The sequence below is a fragment of the Centrocercus urophasianus genome, unplaced genomic scaffold, assembly GCF_019232065.1.
Source record: "Centrocercus urophasianus isolate 14NV4802_14NV808 unplaced genomic scaffold, USGS_Curo_1.0 seq_12, whole genome shotgun sequence".
NCBI classification, from domain to species: Eukaryota; Metazoa; Chordata; class Aves; order Galliformes; family Phasianidae; genus Centrocercus; species Centrocercus urophasianus.
Window position 1 is genome coordinate 61,060,443 of NW_024884364.1, and position 17,511 is coordinate 61,077,953.

At 39.3% G+C, this 17,511-nt stretch overlaps 1 protein-coding gene across 1 annotated transcript in view; it reads right to left on the reverse strand.

The window, feature by feature from the left end:
* Positions 1–4,111: 4,111 nt before the first annotated feature.
* The window catches only part of CUL4A (cullin 4A), a 36,071-nt gene continuing 22,671 nt past the window's right edge, over positions 4,112–17,511 (reverse strand). Inside the window, exons 15-20 of the mRNA XM_042809651.1 lie at positions 16,795–16,902; positions 15,067–15,180; positions 13,904–14,009; positions 6,822–6,994; positions 5,847–5,999; positions 4,112–5,483 (exon numbers count right to left, since the gene is read on the reverse strand). Of these exons, the coding sequence (XP_042665585.1) occupies positions 5,388–5,483; positions 5,847–5,999; positions 6,822–6,994; positions 13,904–14,009; positions 15,067–15,180; positions 16,795–16,902 (750 nt within the window). The 3' untranslated portion in view covers positions 4,112–5,387. The remainder of the gene's footprint in view (positions 5,484–5,846; positions 6,000–6,821; positions 6,995–13,903; positions 14,010–15,066; positions 15,181–16,794; positions 16,903–17,511) is intronic.

Sequence of the window (17,511 nt, forward strand, 5' to 3'; positions counted from 1 at the left end):
CGAGCAGGGCATGGATATATTGAAGAGAGTCCATCATAGGGCCACTGAAATGGTCTGGAGCACCTCTGCTGTGAGGAGGGGCTGGAAGAACTGGGGCTGCTGGGCATGGGGAAGGCTCCGGGGGGGTCTCAGCAATGTCCATAAATACCTGAGGAAAGAGTGCACAGAAGACACAGCTCCTCCTCCTGTCAAAGGAGCCCAGTGCCAGGATAAGCAGCTATGGGCACAAACTGGCATATTGGGAAGATGGTAGAGATAAGTGAAAGCAGTTAAACCCACCTAAGCTCTGTGTTGCCTTCAAAACGTGTTTAAAGGCAATCTGATGTGGGTAGAATGCATCTAGGCCCAGCTGTGTACAATCACTGAAACTGAATGGTCTGTTCTCTCCTTAAGTGATGTATCTGTGTGTATATGTATCTCATCCAGTCCTAAACAGTGACCACTGATTTGTCATCTTTCAGGTAAAATTGACTGCACTGTCACATAGCTTCTGATGTTGCCTGGTATTTTTGTAGACAATATTTTTAAGAAATTCCTTCCCCTTATTTTTCGTGAAGAAAAAAAAAAAAGGTGTAGTCATTAGATGTTGGTGTAGTAATGGAGATACAGAGCCCAGACATATGATCACTTTGTAATTCAATGTAACTCAATGCTTTTTCTTATCTGAGTTGTTGAGGGTATAGTTTCCTCTTACAAGGACTTATTTTACTATTTCGGGCATTGGAAAGTGTGCCAACAGCAGCGTGCTTGTTTTCTCAAAATGACTGCCATGTCATCCTTCTCATTACAGCGTACTCTAGATTCATCAGAATCCTTTCTGCTCCCAAGCTGCCTTTGCACATTTTCACTTAGTACTACTTGGAAATGTGGTTTAGCTACCAATAGCTGCTGAATCAAGGTCAGTTCTTCTAGACTGCTGGTCATCTCAGTTCACTTACACTTCCTATTTTCATGAACATGCCTAAAGATTAAGTGTAGCCTGGGGGTCTGCCTTTCTATTTTGATGATATTGCTATAAACAAGCCTTCTTATTGTTATACTGAATATAACATATATATATAACAAATATGTATTTTTATCTGTCCTTTCTAGAGACAGAAGTATTTTGATTTTCATTTATTTATTTTTTTTCCTCCAGCAGTTGTAGCAGTCTTTATTCTCACCATCTAGTACCAAAAGCAGAAGTTAGTTAGTCAGCTTTAAAAAGGACATAGTAGCATGAATGGTCAAGTGTTCAAATGAGTCATCTGCAGAGGAGTGGACGTTAATGGAAGTGGGACTTTGGTTATTCCCATTTCTTTTAATCACTCCTTTGAAACCTGCCCTTGGAGTGAAGCAAGGTCTGTCAGAATACAATATGAAGAGAGAGGCCCCATGGCATGTTTAAGTTTTCTACATGATAATCTTCCTTTCTACTGAAAAAAAAAAAAAAAAAAAAAAAAAAAAAAAAAAAAAGGCATTTATAAACTGAAAAATGATAGATTGTTGGATTACTACCAACTATTATCAATATATATGTTGCATCAAGCAATAACATTATGGCAAGAAGTTGGTAATTAAACAACATAAGACTCCAGCAGTAAATGATGTTTATCTTATATGCTATGGATCATTAGCTTTTATAGCAGTCTAGAGACTGCACTGTATCCAAGTTCCACATTATTGCCAACAGTTCTGACTTGGTGTTTGTTAGTCTATTTTCCTAATGAAACATGTCTCATGCAAACATATTGCCCATCAGCCTCACTGCTCTAATATTTGTTGGGTAACACCAAGCAAACTTGGTAGCAGTGTAAGATATAAACAAATGTAAAATGCTGCTTCTGTGAAGGCTGGTATGCACATGCAGCCCAGAGTCCCAAGTGTGTGCTGTCACCAAGGGAATAAAAGTCCTTACCCAGCCCTCATGCATTTTATTTGAGATGCTGAGCGGTGTGTGCAGTTCCAGATACGCCATGGTATGTCTCTGGCACCAGATATGGATGCAGAATGGCTCTTGAAGGGGGAGAACAGAGGAAATGCCCACACTGAGTCACGGTACAAACTGGTGTGCAAAGCTCAGGCAGAATGCTAGTATGGAAGACAGAATACAGATTGAGAATCTTTTTCTTGGAAAGAACTTCCGTGAAACATGACTCCATTTTTTTGCTGTAGCCTTTTGCTGAACAGTATCTCACTGCACAGGGTTATTTTCTTTTCAAAGAGATTTGTCCAGAAATAGATAATTGAATCTATAGTACAGAGTCTGCTCTCCATAGTACACCTGTCAAGGACCATAAACCTCCAAGTAGGTCTCTTTGCATAACAAATTGACACACTAAACTTCACCAAAGGTTGTGTAATTTTTTTTTCAGAGAGACACAGCACTAAGATTGGCAGAAAGAAGGAAGCTGAAGCAGACCAAAGGAGTTAGATTATGAACATGGATTTAGACACAGGTAATACAAGGTGAGATAGAAGACAGAATGAGGGCCACGTGGCACAAGGAGTGGGCAGGAAGAAGGCTGTTAGTGGCTGATAGCAAAACTTTAATTGCCAGACTCAGGAAGAACCTAGAACCATCAGCCATCGACTTGTGTTCACACACCTGCTTTCCTTCAGAAAACACCGAGATGAAAAACTGGCTTTTTAAAAACATGTAATATATGCCTGGTTGAACTAAAATGGAGGTTTAAGATAAACTGAATTAAACTGGAAGATTTTGGCAAGATTCATGGATTCCTCCTTGTATCCCGGACTCCTGCTGCTATTTTTATTATTCCATAGAAGAGGATTGCTACATAATTTGCTCCAAGGATGTTGAACTGCCCTGATTCAGGCTTTCAAGACATTTTCTACTGAATGTAGATGTACTGCAGATGAAATCTGTTACTTTGATGCAGTCTGATGTCTTCATCACTAAGCAATCTTCCAGGAAGAAATTTTTAGCAATGTCATCCATGTGGTCGCAGATACACCCATGGGGCATAGTGAACTAAACAGCCACTATCAACCAAAAACTGGTTGAGACAGGCTGCTCAGCCAAATTGTATCAGCAGCCTACAAAAAAACCAAAACAAAAAATCAACAACAACCCACTGCAGATGTTGGTGTGAAATAGTGATTACCATGCTGACTGATAAGCTAACCAATTTCCTATTTGCTCAGCAAATACAGAATTCCAGGAGAAGTTTGAGGAAGCCAAATTGAAAATGAAGGCCACAGAACAAGAGTTGTGACCACAGCTGTCAATCTCCCAAAGCTTCTAAACCTCTGAATCCACTTCCAGAGCAGTTTGGAAGAGTTAAAATCTTAAGACTGAGTTATATCTTTGCAGGTTGCGCTGGGTAAGGAGAGCAAACCAACTCTGTCGGTTTTAATTCCTATAAGGAGAAATGCACAACTATGCAGAATGACTCCACGGCACTGCTTCTTGAGATTATTTATGGGGAAGGTGGGGGAGAATACAGTTAGGGACAAAGGGCATACATCACAGAATGATAGGCTTCAATATTGCCACTGCTCATGGAACAACTCCTTTTTAATTGCTACAGCGAAGTAATTAGGCCAAGGAGGCCTAGGCTATGGCAATTAAGAAAAATTGCACATCTCAGCACTTTTTATCATCCAATTAACATCTTCGTACGGCAGAATTGTGTTAATTTTCAGGATAGCACCACTGCTCTTAATATATGGTTTAAACCTATTGAACCAGGAAGATGGCTTCAGAAAGGGAAGGCAATACATGTTCACTGCTGCGTATCAGTTACTGTCTGAAAGTGCCAACTTTTTATGTGGCTAAAGCCTCTGCCCAATACATCTCCGAGGTGCACGTTCCTTCTTGTTTTAGAAGTCTAGAAAGATGGAGCTGACTGGTTTTTGCAAGTGTGGAAATAAATTCAAGTGCCACATTCTAACAAAGGCTAAGAAATCTAATACGCATCAAAGATTTTATTTGAATTAACTGGGTTCAAATATTAAAATAAGTCTACATTAAATTACAATATTAAATATTTTTTAAATACAAGAAACTGAATGTTTTTAGTTCCTAAACACAAAAGGGAACGAAAACAATTCAGAAGAATGGGATACAATTAATGACACCAGATGACAGAATGAGGACTCCACTATGTAAATCTGTGAGATGTCAAATCTCAGCAATGTTTAATTTGAGATGGTGGCCTTCCAACTGATACACAAAATCCACGTGGCATAAGCTTAGTAAAGTATCTCTCAGAAAATATTGCTGCTATAATTCTCATTTATGCCATGATCAAAACTCCTTTGGTAGTTCTTTTTCAGAATGAAACACACCGGTATGCAAACCTGGGAAATAAACAGTATCTTGTAAGCAGTACCACAAAAGGTATCATCTTTATAGTTGCAGTTATCTAACAGATCTACAATGTCTTTCATTCTTTAATTCAAATCCACTTACATATATACAATACGTAACAAAATACTCACAAAATCCTCGGTCTTTCAAGACAAAAAACTATGCTTTCACAACATCAAGACCATAAAAGTCTTTTTTTTTAAAAAAGGTTTGTTTCTTAAAGTGGATCACACTGTACAGTAGTTTCCCTGTATGTGATTTTAAAGGCAAAACTAAATGTTGTGGCAAGTACATAAATAGTGATAAAAACAAGCTGCCCTAAAATGAGGTAGGGCATCTGACTCAATCTAACCCTTGCCACTCAACCCAGCAGAAATAGTAATAAAATAATAATTATATCTTATCTAAATAATCCAACAACTCACTACACACACACTTGTCCTCTTGGCACATAAAGGATCTCACTTCAAAACCTGATTTATCAAACCAGACTGAAGTTCATAATCATTTGAAAGAAAATTAAACGAACACAAGATTGAGAGTTTTCATGATGCATAATTTCAAAAACTCAGTGTATTTCAACAACACTGTTTGTACATAAGTGTTCATCAATTAGGGATTTTTAAAAAGTTACCCAAGTTTGTTACTGTAGCTAAAGAATGCAGCATTTAGGGTCCTTATGGATGCAGCTAGAACAGAGAAATGAAAAACAGACTTGCATCCTTCACAAACATATGTCTTGCACAGGTAATTTTACCTTTCCATCCAACTTCAATGACATTGTTAAGCAAAACAGTAAAAATAAATTTTCAAGAACCAAAAAGAACAAACAAGTATCTAAAAGAAACAAAAATGTGACACTTAAAACTAATAAGGAGTCTTGATAAGGATGATCAATTAATGTCATTTTGCTTCTTGTCCACAGCAGTGCATGCAGCTGGTTGAATAATACACATCAACCTGAAATCTGCTAAAAATAAAGTCTTGAACAGCATAGGTATTCGGTGTCCTGAAGATATATTTGGATGATTTTTTATTATTATTATGATTTTTAATATGTATTTCCTCTTCGTTATGCAACGTAGTGGTACTGATTGGGGTTGTCCTTGTCTCTCTCCATATAGTCTCTGTCAATGAGAGATTCAATCCTCTTTTTCAAGTCTCCAGGCTTCAAGAAAAGATGAGATCAATAGAACAGTTAATGATATGAACGCAGATGTATTTTATTTAAAAAACAAAGAAACAGAAAAAAAACCCCACCAAAACAAACAAAAAACCCACGAATGAAAACAAAACAAAAAGAAACCAGGACAGCGAAACACTACGTAAGAAAATGAACCATAGCAAATAGGTGAACTGTTTCCTCCTGACACCTTGGCTCATTCTGTTCACAGGCTTATTTTAATACTTGAATCTTTGGACTTGATTCTGAAATACTTCACATTTCTTACTCTTACAGACAAGCTGAATGGGAAAATATATTACATGCTTTTTGATAGTTCTAGAGGGTTTGAAAAATAAAATCAGTTACCTTTACTGGAAATTTCAGTTGGTTATACAATTCAGAAACAAGGAGATTGTGACCAAGAGTCTTTCTCATCTTCATTATTCGTACAATAGCAGCATCAATCTGATATTGTCTGTCTTGAAATACTCTTTCAGTTGTGCTAACCTGTTCCTCGACCTAAAGAACAGTACAAAACCACAGATATCATCTTTTATTGCTAGTATTTTATCCATTATATTTCTGTAGTTTTATTATCTGTCTTTGGGACAGATACATACATTACTGCTTGCTAAGAACCAAGTGATTCTGAAGTGCGCTGCTTAAGCAAACCAAATATAAAATGAAAGACAATCTAAATAAAGATCATGTCATATTTTAAATCTGATAAATCAAACTACCTTGTAACAACTCTCTTCATGTTTTCAGAAGAACACACAAGAATTTGACAGTCCAAATTCTGTCTTCTGCACAAAACTGCTCAATTCTGATTTACTTTTTAATTTTCATGTACAAAGGCCCAAAGGAAACAATTCAATACTAATTAAAACACGTCAGCTTGTGTCCAAAACTGGAAATCAAGTAAAACAAGGACATCCACTACAAACGAGGGGACGACCCTGACTTTTCAATAGTCCTCTTACTCTCCCAATAAAGAAAAGTGACACAGTGACACATTTGAGTCGTGAGTTCAATGCAGTACCAGCTTTTCCACCATACCATGAAAACTTGTAAGACATACCGAAACATCTGCAAGACCATATCATCAGTTCAATATGATAGCATTTAATTTTGCAGGCAAAGGAAGGAATCTGATTTGTTTCGATTTCACTGAGATTTAGAATCTTTATTGCCTCAGTAAGTCATCCTCACTACCAAAAAATTGAAGCACACTTCCTTTCTATTAACACAAAAGCTAAAGAGGAAACGCAGAGATTCTGTCTCTCCATGTGGAACACGGATAAACAGTTAACCAGAATAAATGCAAAAATAAATACATACTGTTTCTTTCATCTGGATTTGATTGATCTTTATTCTAAACAATTTATGCTTGAAATCACCATTAAAGATGAATTTGTCTCCATCTTCTACATCCTTGCCCTTTGGATTTTTAATCAATACTCGTGCTTTCCCACAAGCTAAAGACTGCAAGGTTCTTCTTAATTCACTGTCCTCTGTGAAGAAATTCAAAGCATAGGAGAAGAGAGAGCAAAACATTAATGTGAAAAGTTTTATGCAATTAAATGAGGCGTGTAATGAAAAAAATGTCTGATTTTTATATTAATGCATTTTTCCAAACTAAGTTCTAATTACCTAGCAGCTTAACGTCTTCAAGCTTGGCCTCACACATCTCATAGATAAGTGCTGAGTGTGCACTGCGAGTGTGCACAGAACTGCACAAACCAAGAGTACAGACCTGACAAGAACACAGGGATCTTCTCAGCAAAGCTTCCATCCAGCAGCAGTACCAGAAAAAAAAATCTCAGCAACATGAGCCTAGTTTTATTGCTGTAGCTATGTTTGGTAGCAACAGGACATCAAAAGAAAAATCAGCTGATGACAAGAAAGTCAAACCACTCATTTTATGTGATTTCATCACTATTTCTAAACACTCAGATGCAAATACGAACACAAATGAAAAACGAAGAAGAAAATAGAAGTGTCAGCAAACATCTTCCTATCAGCTTAGAAGGTGCTGCTGACAGCTATTATGTTCATAAAACTTCTCCGCAATAGGAAAGGAGGGGAAACAAGTGGGCAAAGGAAATTTTATCTATAAAGATTTAAAGCTAAAAGCACTTGGACAAGTAGGTAAATGAAATCTAAAGCATTCTAGTAATTATCTTGCAAAGATGTCTCAGGATTTTGCATTAAAACAGCCTAGGCAGTCTCTAGAACACTTTTATTTATAACACAAAATTATCACCAAGTATGTCAGATCTGAAAAGTCTACGAATCAAAACAAATGTTTTGCAATGCAGTGCTGAAATGCACAGAATGGCTGAGTTCAAGTATAGCACTTGTTATTTCTAAAATACTTTAGCTTACACATTCACACAGAATGACTTTCAACAACTCAACAGAACAACTTCCATACATTCTTTCATTATTAAAATAGTGGAAAGCCTGTTTCACACTTTTTAGGTTTTTCACTTTCAGTGAATACAGATTGCTGATGCGTTTTTGTCCATACTTGCATTGCAAACCTCCAGTACCCTTCAGAGCCTTGCTTCTGCTGTGCATGTGAAACTGCAGGTCACAGAATGCCAAAGGGTGAGGAACTCACAACTGCCTTTCAATCGTGCAAGCAGGAAATACATTTATCTCAGAGAGGCTTTCTCCATAATGAGAAAGGAAGGGAAAATGGGGAATGTATTTGGACAATGTCTCAAAGAAGCACAGCAACCAATCAGCAGGTAATCACTCTTTCTTTGGGTGATGGTTGATACATTTTCTGTCAGTGTATCAGCAGCAATCTCATATCTTCTAAAGAGACTGGGTATAATTTATTCTGTAACTGCAAAACTGTAACAAATCCCAGCTCTGCCCAATTAATTCTTCATAGGTAGCATACTGTTGAGGTTCCCGATCTTTTATTTTTAGATTACTTTTATGTGGCACATTTTAATCGTGTCGATTTTCAGTATGGCACTGGATGTTGTGATTCCCTGATCTTAACGTACAGACGGGTTGAGGGGCTAGGGAGCAGCCCCATACAAAAGGATCTTGGGCTTCTGGCTGACGGCAACCTGACTGTGAACCAGCAGTGTGCCCTGGCAGCCAAAGGCCAGCAGAGCCCTGGGGTGCACCAGGCCCAGCACTGCCAACTGGGCGAGGGGAGCAGCTGTCCTGCTCTGCTCTGTGTGTGCTGCCTCACCTCCAGCACTGCGTGTGGGTTTGGGTGCCACACGTAAGGACACAACGCTGTTGGCGTGCTCAAAGGAAGGCTACAAAGCTGGGGAAGGGTCTGTAGGGCAAGGTGTGGGAGGAGCGGCTGAAGTCCTTTGGTGTGTTTGGTGTGTGGGTGTGGAGCAGGCTGCCCAGGGCTCAGGGACAGGGTTTGTTTTTTGAGTGATTCTGTATGGGAAAGGAGCTGAATTCTTGTGGGTCCCTTCCAATTTGGGGCACTCTGTAATTGTACATTCCATGTGTATGAAGACAAAGGCATATAAAGACAAATGGAATATCTCTGGGGTGGGTGGGGTTGTGTGTAAATATGCTGACAGGCCATGTTTTGTCCCAGAATAGTGTAGGTATTCTGTGTTAGATGGGACTTAAAGATGCAATAGATAAAGTCCAAAACACAGGTAGCGACCAGCCTTCTGGTTATTTCAATACCTGGGAGTTTTGAAACCCAGACACTCACCTACTTTAAGTTTACAAAACAAACCTGTAAAACTGTAAATCCAGCAATATAGCTAATGCAGAAATGACTAAGAGCCCGAAAAGCAGAACTGCAGAAGATATCATCTTCATCTCTGTAAACTGCACATAGTAGACCAAAACTGTTTGACTAATATGAACTGATGCCCTGTCCTGCAGCTCCTATCAAGTTCAGCAAGGAACAAAGATTGCTCAGTTTCACTGTATGAAGCGCTTCCTCAAACTATTGAAAGTTTTGAGTCACACCTTCTTACTGATTTCTGCCACACAAACCTATAATCTCTTTCTATTAACTTCAGTATGACGCTCCAGCAAACCACAAAAGTACTGATCTGACTGGCCCCATCTCCTGCTGCAGTCAGCAAAGGAGCTGGGGATACAAGACTTAGAGGCCCAGGGAACTGCTGTGAAAATTCCAACAGGAGAGGGAGACTACTAGAGCTGCCTAACAGATTTTTCTAACACTGGAAAATCCCAAATGCTTTACACCTCACTCCTGTACATTGTTCATGATGCCTCTAAGAGGCCTAAGGGAACATGTTAAATAAATAGAATTTATGATCACCTTTATGGTGTTCTCAATTAAACATCAATGCATGTGCAAGAAACTGGGGGCTGACTTGATGTGAAGTTTGAGAATTACAGCTTTCAGGCCTGCCATTAATCTTTTCAGCTAACTGTTTCAGATGAGAACAGCTGCACAGTGTTATATGGATTGGATCAAAATACATGGCAGTCGCACATAACAAAGCCACACTCTGCACATGTGGTTAAAGTTATTTCTCTCCCTCCACAGATGTGTTTGTATTCAGCAACACTGAACATTTGATACCATTTGATCTCCTAATTGTTTGAGTGTGAGATCCCTTTGCAACTTCTAGAAGTTTCAGATCTGGCCTTCCTAAGGAAGACATTCTTCCTAAGGAAGAAGCATCAAATCCTGTCAGATCAATATTCTTTTTCAGATCGTTAGTGACTAAGTTGAATAATAACAAGAAAATCCCTACTAGGAGCTTCCTTTCACAATGAACGTAGCCTTTTAATTTCTACCTATTTTCTGTCCTCTAATGAATTATTCACCCATAAGAATTCATCTCACAAGCACTGAAAACTTACTTAAGAGCTTAAGAGCTCGAGAACTTTTAAAAAACCAAGCGTACAGTTATGACTATGCACATCCTTGCTCACTCAATTCACCTCAGAAACTGTGCTGGCTCTTCCTTGACACAGATTTAGCCATGAGCCTATCAGTTCTCTTCTTCCCACTGCATGCCTTATACCCTGCAGAATTACTCCATGAACTTCAAAAACAAATACCAAAACAAAACTCCCAAACCAAACCACTGCTCTCGTCACCTACCATTCTTCCCACACCAAGGCTCACTTAAGTTATGAGAGACTAATTCAGTATTTATACTGGAAAGTTTCTGTAAAACTTCCAGGTGCATGTCATCAGATGCTGGTGTCTGACTTACTATCTTTCTATGTCCTTTACTGACACTTCAACTTGCTATATTTTATTTTGTCTTATGGCACTGTATAGCTCTGATCTCTTCTGCAGTAACTACCAGTGTACAGAGACTGGTTAATACCTTGTAGCAGAACACCAAGTAAGAATTGCACAAAGCTTCCAGCACCCCCGAAGAAGGGCCAGCACACATAAATGACAAAGTAAAGGAAGTAGCTAAACACAATACTGCAGAGTTGGGAGGTTCAGCATCCATCTGCATTTGCTTTACAACAGAAGAACAGGCATCTGGGTCAGAAGGTCCATCCAGACCAGAGCCCTGTCTTCGACAGGCCATAAGCTGGCACACATAGGGTACTATGCAAGAAGGAAGCTAATGCTAATGGAGGAATGCTCCACGCTTCCCTGCTCCTCTCCATCTCCTGCCCTACTGCTGAGTTTCAGTCACTTAGGACCAAAAGACTTCCCAAGGCAGAGGTAGCTTCCACGCATTAAGAAACCTCCCAGTGCATTGCTCTTCACTGAACCTTGTCCCTTGAATGCTGTAAGCTTCCTGTTTGCATAACGCAGTGGTCAACAGTTTCACAGTTTATCACTGCTGGGCAAAATCCAGAGTACTGCTCAGCAAAAGGATCAGCCAAGTGGCAGGAGGCAGGAAGGGGGCAGTGTGAGACTGATTCCTGGGAGCACTTCTGCCCATAAGACTTTCATTTACAAGGAGGGGGATTGCTAAACGGGAATGGCAGAAGCTCTGAATGCCATGTCTGGAAGAGAAATTTTACTTCAGCCACCCTGGACACAAGCAACCTGTGGGCCAAAAACTGTCCTCATTACATGGATTTCTACACTACTTCATCTTAAGAGAAATAAATAGGCATAGCACTCAGAGCGATTACATGACAAAATAGACAGCTCCCAACAATCCATCAGTTCTAGCTGGTTGCCTTAATAACAGTTCATTGAAATCCTTTCTATTCTGCTATAATGTAACGGGTTTTCACACAGCAGATTTTAATCTGTTGCTGTAAGGAGACCAGAATGTAAGCTTTTAGGCAAAGTGATACAAAGTGAGAACGCAGGATCTGGATCAGGCTTATGTGAGCTTATGTTTGTTCTGTAAGCATCGTACTCTGACCTAATGAGTCTCTGGACTATCCCACTGCTTATCATTCATGCTGGCACAAGTTTTCTTCAGCTCCCTTAGCATTTATGGAATGAGTGACTAAGCAACAAGAAGCTTCAAGTCTGAGAAGCTGGAGTATGTCATTTACCAATGTCAATTACCTGGACTTGATCAAGGCCTTTGACATGGTCCCCCACCACATCCTCATCTCCAAACTGGAGGGATGTGGATTTGATGGGTGGACCACTCGATGGATAAGAAACTGGTTGAAAGGCCACAGACAGAGGGTGGTCATCAATGGCTCTGCGTCCAGGTGGAGGCCGGTAACGAGCGGCATCTCCCAGGGGTCTGCCTTGGGAGCGGTGCTCGTTAACATCTTTATTAATGACATCGATGATGGAATCAAGTGCACCCTCAGCAAGTTTGCTGACGACAACAAGCTGAGTGGTGCAGTTGACACAGTAGAAGGAAGGGATGCCATTCAGAGGGACCTCAAAAGGCTTGAAAGGTGGGCCCAGGTGAACCTGATGAGGTTCAACACAGCAGAGTGCAGAGTTCTGCACTTGGGCTGGAGGAATCCCAGACATTTATACAGACTGGGAGGAGCAGTCCTTGAGAGCAGCCCTGTGGAGAGGGACCTGGGGGTCTTGATAGATGGAAAGCTTAATATAAGCCAGCAGTGTGCTCTTGCAGCTTGGAAAGTAAATGGTATCCTGAGCTCCATCAGAAGAGGGGTGGCCAGCAGGGACAGGGAGGTGATTGTCCCCCTCTACTCTGCTCTTGTGAGGCCTCATTTGGAGTACTGCATCCAGGTCTGGAGCCCCCAGTACAAGAAAGACAGAGAGCTGTTGAAAAGGCTCCAGAGGAGAGCCACAAAGGCAATCAGGGGACTGGAGCACCTCCCCTATGAAGACAGGCTGAGGGAGCTGGGCTTGTTCAGCCTGGAGAAAAAGAAGGCTGTGGGGTGACCTCTGCAGCCATTCAGTAGCTAAAGGGAGCCTACGAACAGGAGGGGAGTCAACTCTTTGAAAGGGAAGATAACTGCAGGACAAGGGGAAATGGTTTTGAGGGAGGGAAGATTTAGGGTGGATGTCAGGGGGAAATTCTTCACAGAGAGAGTGGTGAGGTGCTGGAACAGGCTGCCCAGAGAGGTTGTGGATGCCCCGTCCCTGGAGGTGTTCAAGGCCAGGTTGGATGGGGCCCTGGGCAGCCTGGTCTAGCATTAAATGGGGAGGTTGGTGGCCCTGCATGTGGCAGGGAGTTGGAGATTCATGATCTTTTAAGTCCCTTACAACCTGGGCCATTCTGTGAGTACTTAGGCTATGCTACCTTCTGAAATGCATCCTTCTGAACCACATGGATTCTTGACAATCCCTTTTTACAATGTTTTATTAAATATATTTACAGTATTTTAGTGTTTGTGTGTATTCAGATACTTCAGCAATCTTTAGATCTTTAAGATCCTTGATCTTAAGGTTTGACAAGCAAAGGCTACTGGATATGACCTATCGGTTGATGCAGAGAGTAAAGCCATGGAAAAGTTATCCTTTCTAATGCCAATGGTGGTAACTGTTTTAAGGAAGCATAAAGATTAGGGAACAAATGAACAAAAACTTCTAATAATATTCTACTGCAATAGTTACTACATCTGGTTAAAAAGAAAATTACATTTTTTTTTTCTTTTCAGTATTCTGTATTCCATCCATCTTCAGATTCAAAGTGCAAGAGGAACAGCTACTCGCTACTGGACATTGCTCTTTTTAACAAAACAGATCTACTGTGAACAGGGCCACTCCAGCAATAGCGGTGAAGAAGAGATGCTCATGCTCTCAGAACAGTTCAATTGAAATAATCTCTTGAATCGCCCCAAAATGGCAGCATTCCATAACAGATCATTTTCAGATTATAATATTTGAAAGTGTGCTAGAACACAAATAATCTGTACATACAACAAGCCTTCATCACCACTCGCATTTTAAGAATCGCAATTGTGTATTTTGTAAAACTGACATTGATAGTAGCATTCTTAAAGTGAAGTCTTTACCTGCAAATTCATAATTGTCAGTCACCCAATGAATAAATTTAAGAAGCACAAAGTATTTCTCCTACCTATACCAGTGGCCATTTTAATTTCTTCAAAACTGAATTCATCTCCTTCATTAAACATAAGCAGCACTAATGTCTGAAAGAGCGACACTTGAAATTCTTTCTTTCCCTAAAAAAGAAATGTCAAATGTTTAGAAGTAATTTTCAGACTATTTTCTCTTGTACCTTTTCTCTTGTACCTCCCAAATCTGTTAAATTAGAGAAGCTGCACATTATTTATAGATGTGCATTCTTGAATGCCTGTCACACAGAAGAATCTGCTTGAATGCAGTATGAAAGAAACAGGATATTTTAAAAATCTTTTCTGTTTATCTAACAGTAGCAATACAGTACAAACCAGAACCTCATTAGAACGGCCTAACATTCCCTCCACACCACTTCAATTACAATATATGGAATTCTGGCTTTGCTACAACCAGTCGCAAATTTCTTTATGCTTCAACCCCTTTCATCAGTAATAAAATGTTTGTTGCAGTTGGCAGTGAAAAGGAAATAACAAACTCTTCAGACAGATGTACAATCTTTGGTCAATTAACAACCTATCTATCTATCCTACTGATACGTGGTGCTAAAATCCTAAGTTCTTTATTTACAATGTGTTTATAAAATATCCCTGTTGTTGTTTACTCTATTTCAGCTAAGTTGCATTCATTAGCAAGGCAAGATATTCCATGAGAAGAAACAAACCCACATTAAGAAACAATGTGATTATTTAAGACTTAAATAATTAAACAAGTGTTTAAATTTTAACAAGTCATTACATCACTAATGCCCTTCAGTCTCCTTTTGCAATAGTTAAGCATTCTAAAAATGTCACCAGCATTCCTACGATCAAAACAATCATCTATTAAAAATAAGATGCTGATTTTTTTCTTTAATTTCCTTCTTTATTACAGTGCTCCTTATTTCAATAGTTTTGTTCAAATGAATACAAATGGAAGGTTTCACTTGTGTCTTCTAGCTAGGCAGTATTTCTGTTTCATTAGAAAAAGCCCACTTTCTGTTCAAAATAAACTACTGAACAGTGATTGTTCCTCCATTAAACATGTTTCTACCTTTATTAAAAATAAAAAATACTAAACGTGACTAGATTCTGAATAACTAACATTAATTTTATCCCAACAGGCTAAAGCATTAAATAAGCAAACTTCTATGAACAAACTCACTTCTTTAAATTCCGCCTTCAGGACAGCATGCCCTAATGTGGTCTGCCACTGAAGCTTTCGCCCACTATGCTTTCCTAGGTAAAAGGTTTTAAATACCTCTTGAAGCTTAATCATCTGCAAAACAAAGAGACAAAGTTTATTAGTATTTTACCAGTACAGTCATGCTGGATGTTTTCATATATAATTTCTTTGGTTCTCCTCAACAGTATTTCATACTAAGTATTTTTGTGCAAAAGAGCTAAATTCAAAAGAGTTAGCTTTGCTCTCAAACACACTGATGCTAAAAAATAAATTCTTTATTCAAGCATAGGTTTTAATTTCTGATTTTTTCCTTAAATAAAAATGAAATAGAAGAACCATAAAGGCTTTTAAACCTCTAAAATATTGTTCTTGTCCTGGACTTTGCTTCTGATCAAGCAGCCATCCAACAAAAAGCATATATCTCATACTTGTATACTGATTATTAACCTTCTTCCCTCCCTTATGTCCAATTCCAACATTTGAATTCCAAGTAACAGGTGTTTTCATCATGTGTGGTTCAGGCTGGACCCTTCCAAAGTAGTGTGCCACTGAGGAATCACACAATGGCTTTTGTTGGAAGGGACCTCAAAGTCCACCCAGCCCCACCCCCTGTCCTGGGCAGGGCTGCCCCCCCAGCTCAGGCTGCCCAGGGCCCCATCCAACCTGGCCTTGAGCCCATACAGGGATGGGGCACCACAGCTTCTCTGGGCAGCTGTGCCAGCACCTCACTGCCCCCTGAGGAAAGAATTTCCTTCTAACATCTAACTTAAATCTCCTCTCTTTTATTTTAAAGCCATTCCCCCTTGTCCTATCATTATCAGACCATGTAAAATGTTTTTCCTCCCTCATTCTTATAAGCTGCCTTCAAGTACTGGAAAACAACAGTGAAGTCTCCTCAGAGCATTCTCGACTCCAAGCTAAACAAGCCCAGCTACTTCAACCTGTCTACACAAGAGAAGTGTTCCAGCCCTCTGATCATCTTCATGGCCCTTCACTCCAGGAAAACGTGGCACAGAAGCAAAATGCACAAAAGCTTCCACTGTTCTGGACTGAATGGGAGCACTGCCACCACCTCTCCTAAGTGCTTGCTGCACTTCAGATCAAGCAAGGTAGTGCCGGAAGCAGTACGCCAAATATACATCTATACATATATATATAACTGCAGATATGAGCACTGCAAAAATCTGTCAACTTGGAAGCAGTCTTTTTTCAGACACACCATTTAAGTGCTGGTGCTAGTTTTATGAGACATTACAGAGAAACAGAATCTTACGGGAAAAAAGAAAGATATGCAGTAATGTAACTATTGGCTGGATAAACATGCATAACTATCGTAGCTAGATTGGCTAATTAAGGTGAACTGTTTTAAACTAGTGCTCAAATGCAATGTTAATTAGGACACTGATTTTCCTTTAATATAATAAATAATATAATAAAATACAAAATATAATAAAAATACTAATTTGAGACAAGTATTATTAGGAAGTTAAAAAAAAAATATTAAGTGAAGCAATCATCTGAAAGAACCCCAGAAGAGATTTTATCCACTGTGTTTTAACTTTTATACTTTTCAATCTTTGAAGTGAAAAAAAAAAAGTGTTAAAGTCTTGCAGAAATACATTACATTAAGGGCATTAATTCACCCAGTGATACTGATTAGGATACTACTACATAAATTGCACTTAGAAGGAAAATTCAAAAACTAACCTCTGAATTCAAGTGAACTTCCATAGGTGTATAAGTTGGCCAATATCCCATTGTTAATATATTTACTGTCAGGTCTATGTTTCCTGGGTCACTTTGGTTCTGCATGTACTAAAATACAAGAAACAAAAATCATTCAGGTATACTGTTTGCATGATAAATTAGAAAAATTATATACTTAAGTTAGAAATCTAAGCTTCGGAGAATAATGAGGAATTCCTACATCACATCCTTCATTAGACATGATACAGGGTATCTCACACACACGCACACACACACAAAAAGAAAGCAAAACAAAAGCTTTTGATCAGAAGCCAGGACAAAAATTTTAAGGTTCCCTGGGACTTGTAGCTTTCTGTGAGACAACACATCTTCTTATAATTTCAGTATAAGATCACTCCTCGACAGGGCATGAAGTCTGGGATAGAAAAATCACTACAGTATTTTAGTAGTGGAGCAGCTGCTCCAAGTCACACCTCTGTCTCAGTACTTGGTCCACAGTAAGGCTCCAAAAAGGCGCCCGGGAGAAACATAACAACAGGGCAAGCATGCACAACATTTTCTTGCAGTATATTTTCTCAGTCACCAACCATTTTGAAGTTCAGTGCCTGAGATATATAAGGTTCCTATGCATTTCAGCAGCCTGTGGAGAGTTTTTCTGGCATAGGTCATTCACAAAGAGAAACAACAGTTTACAGAATTAAGGAATATGGACTTTAA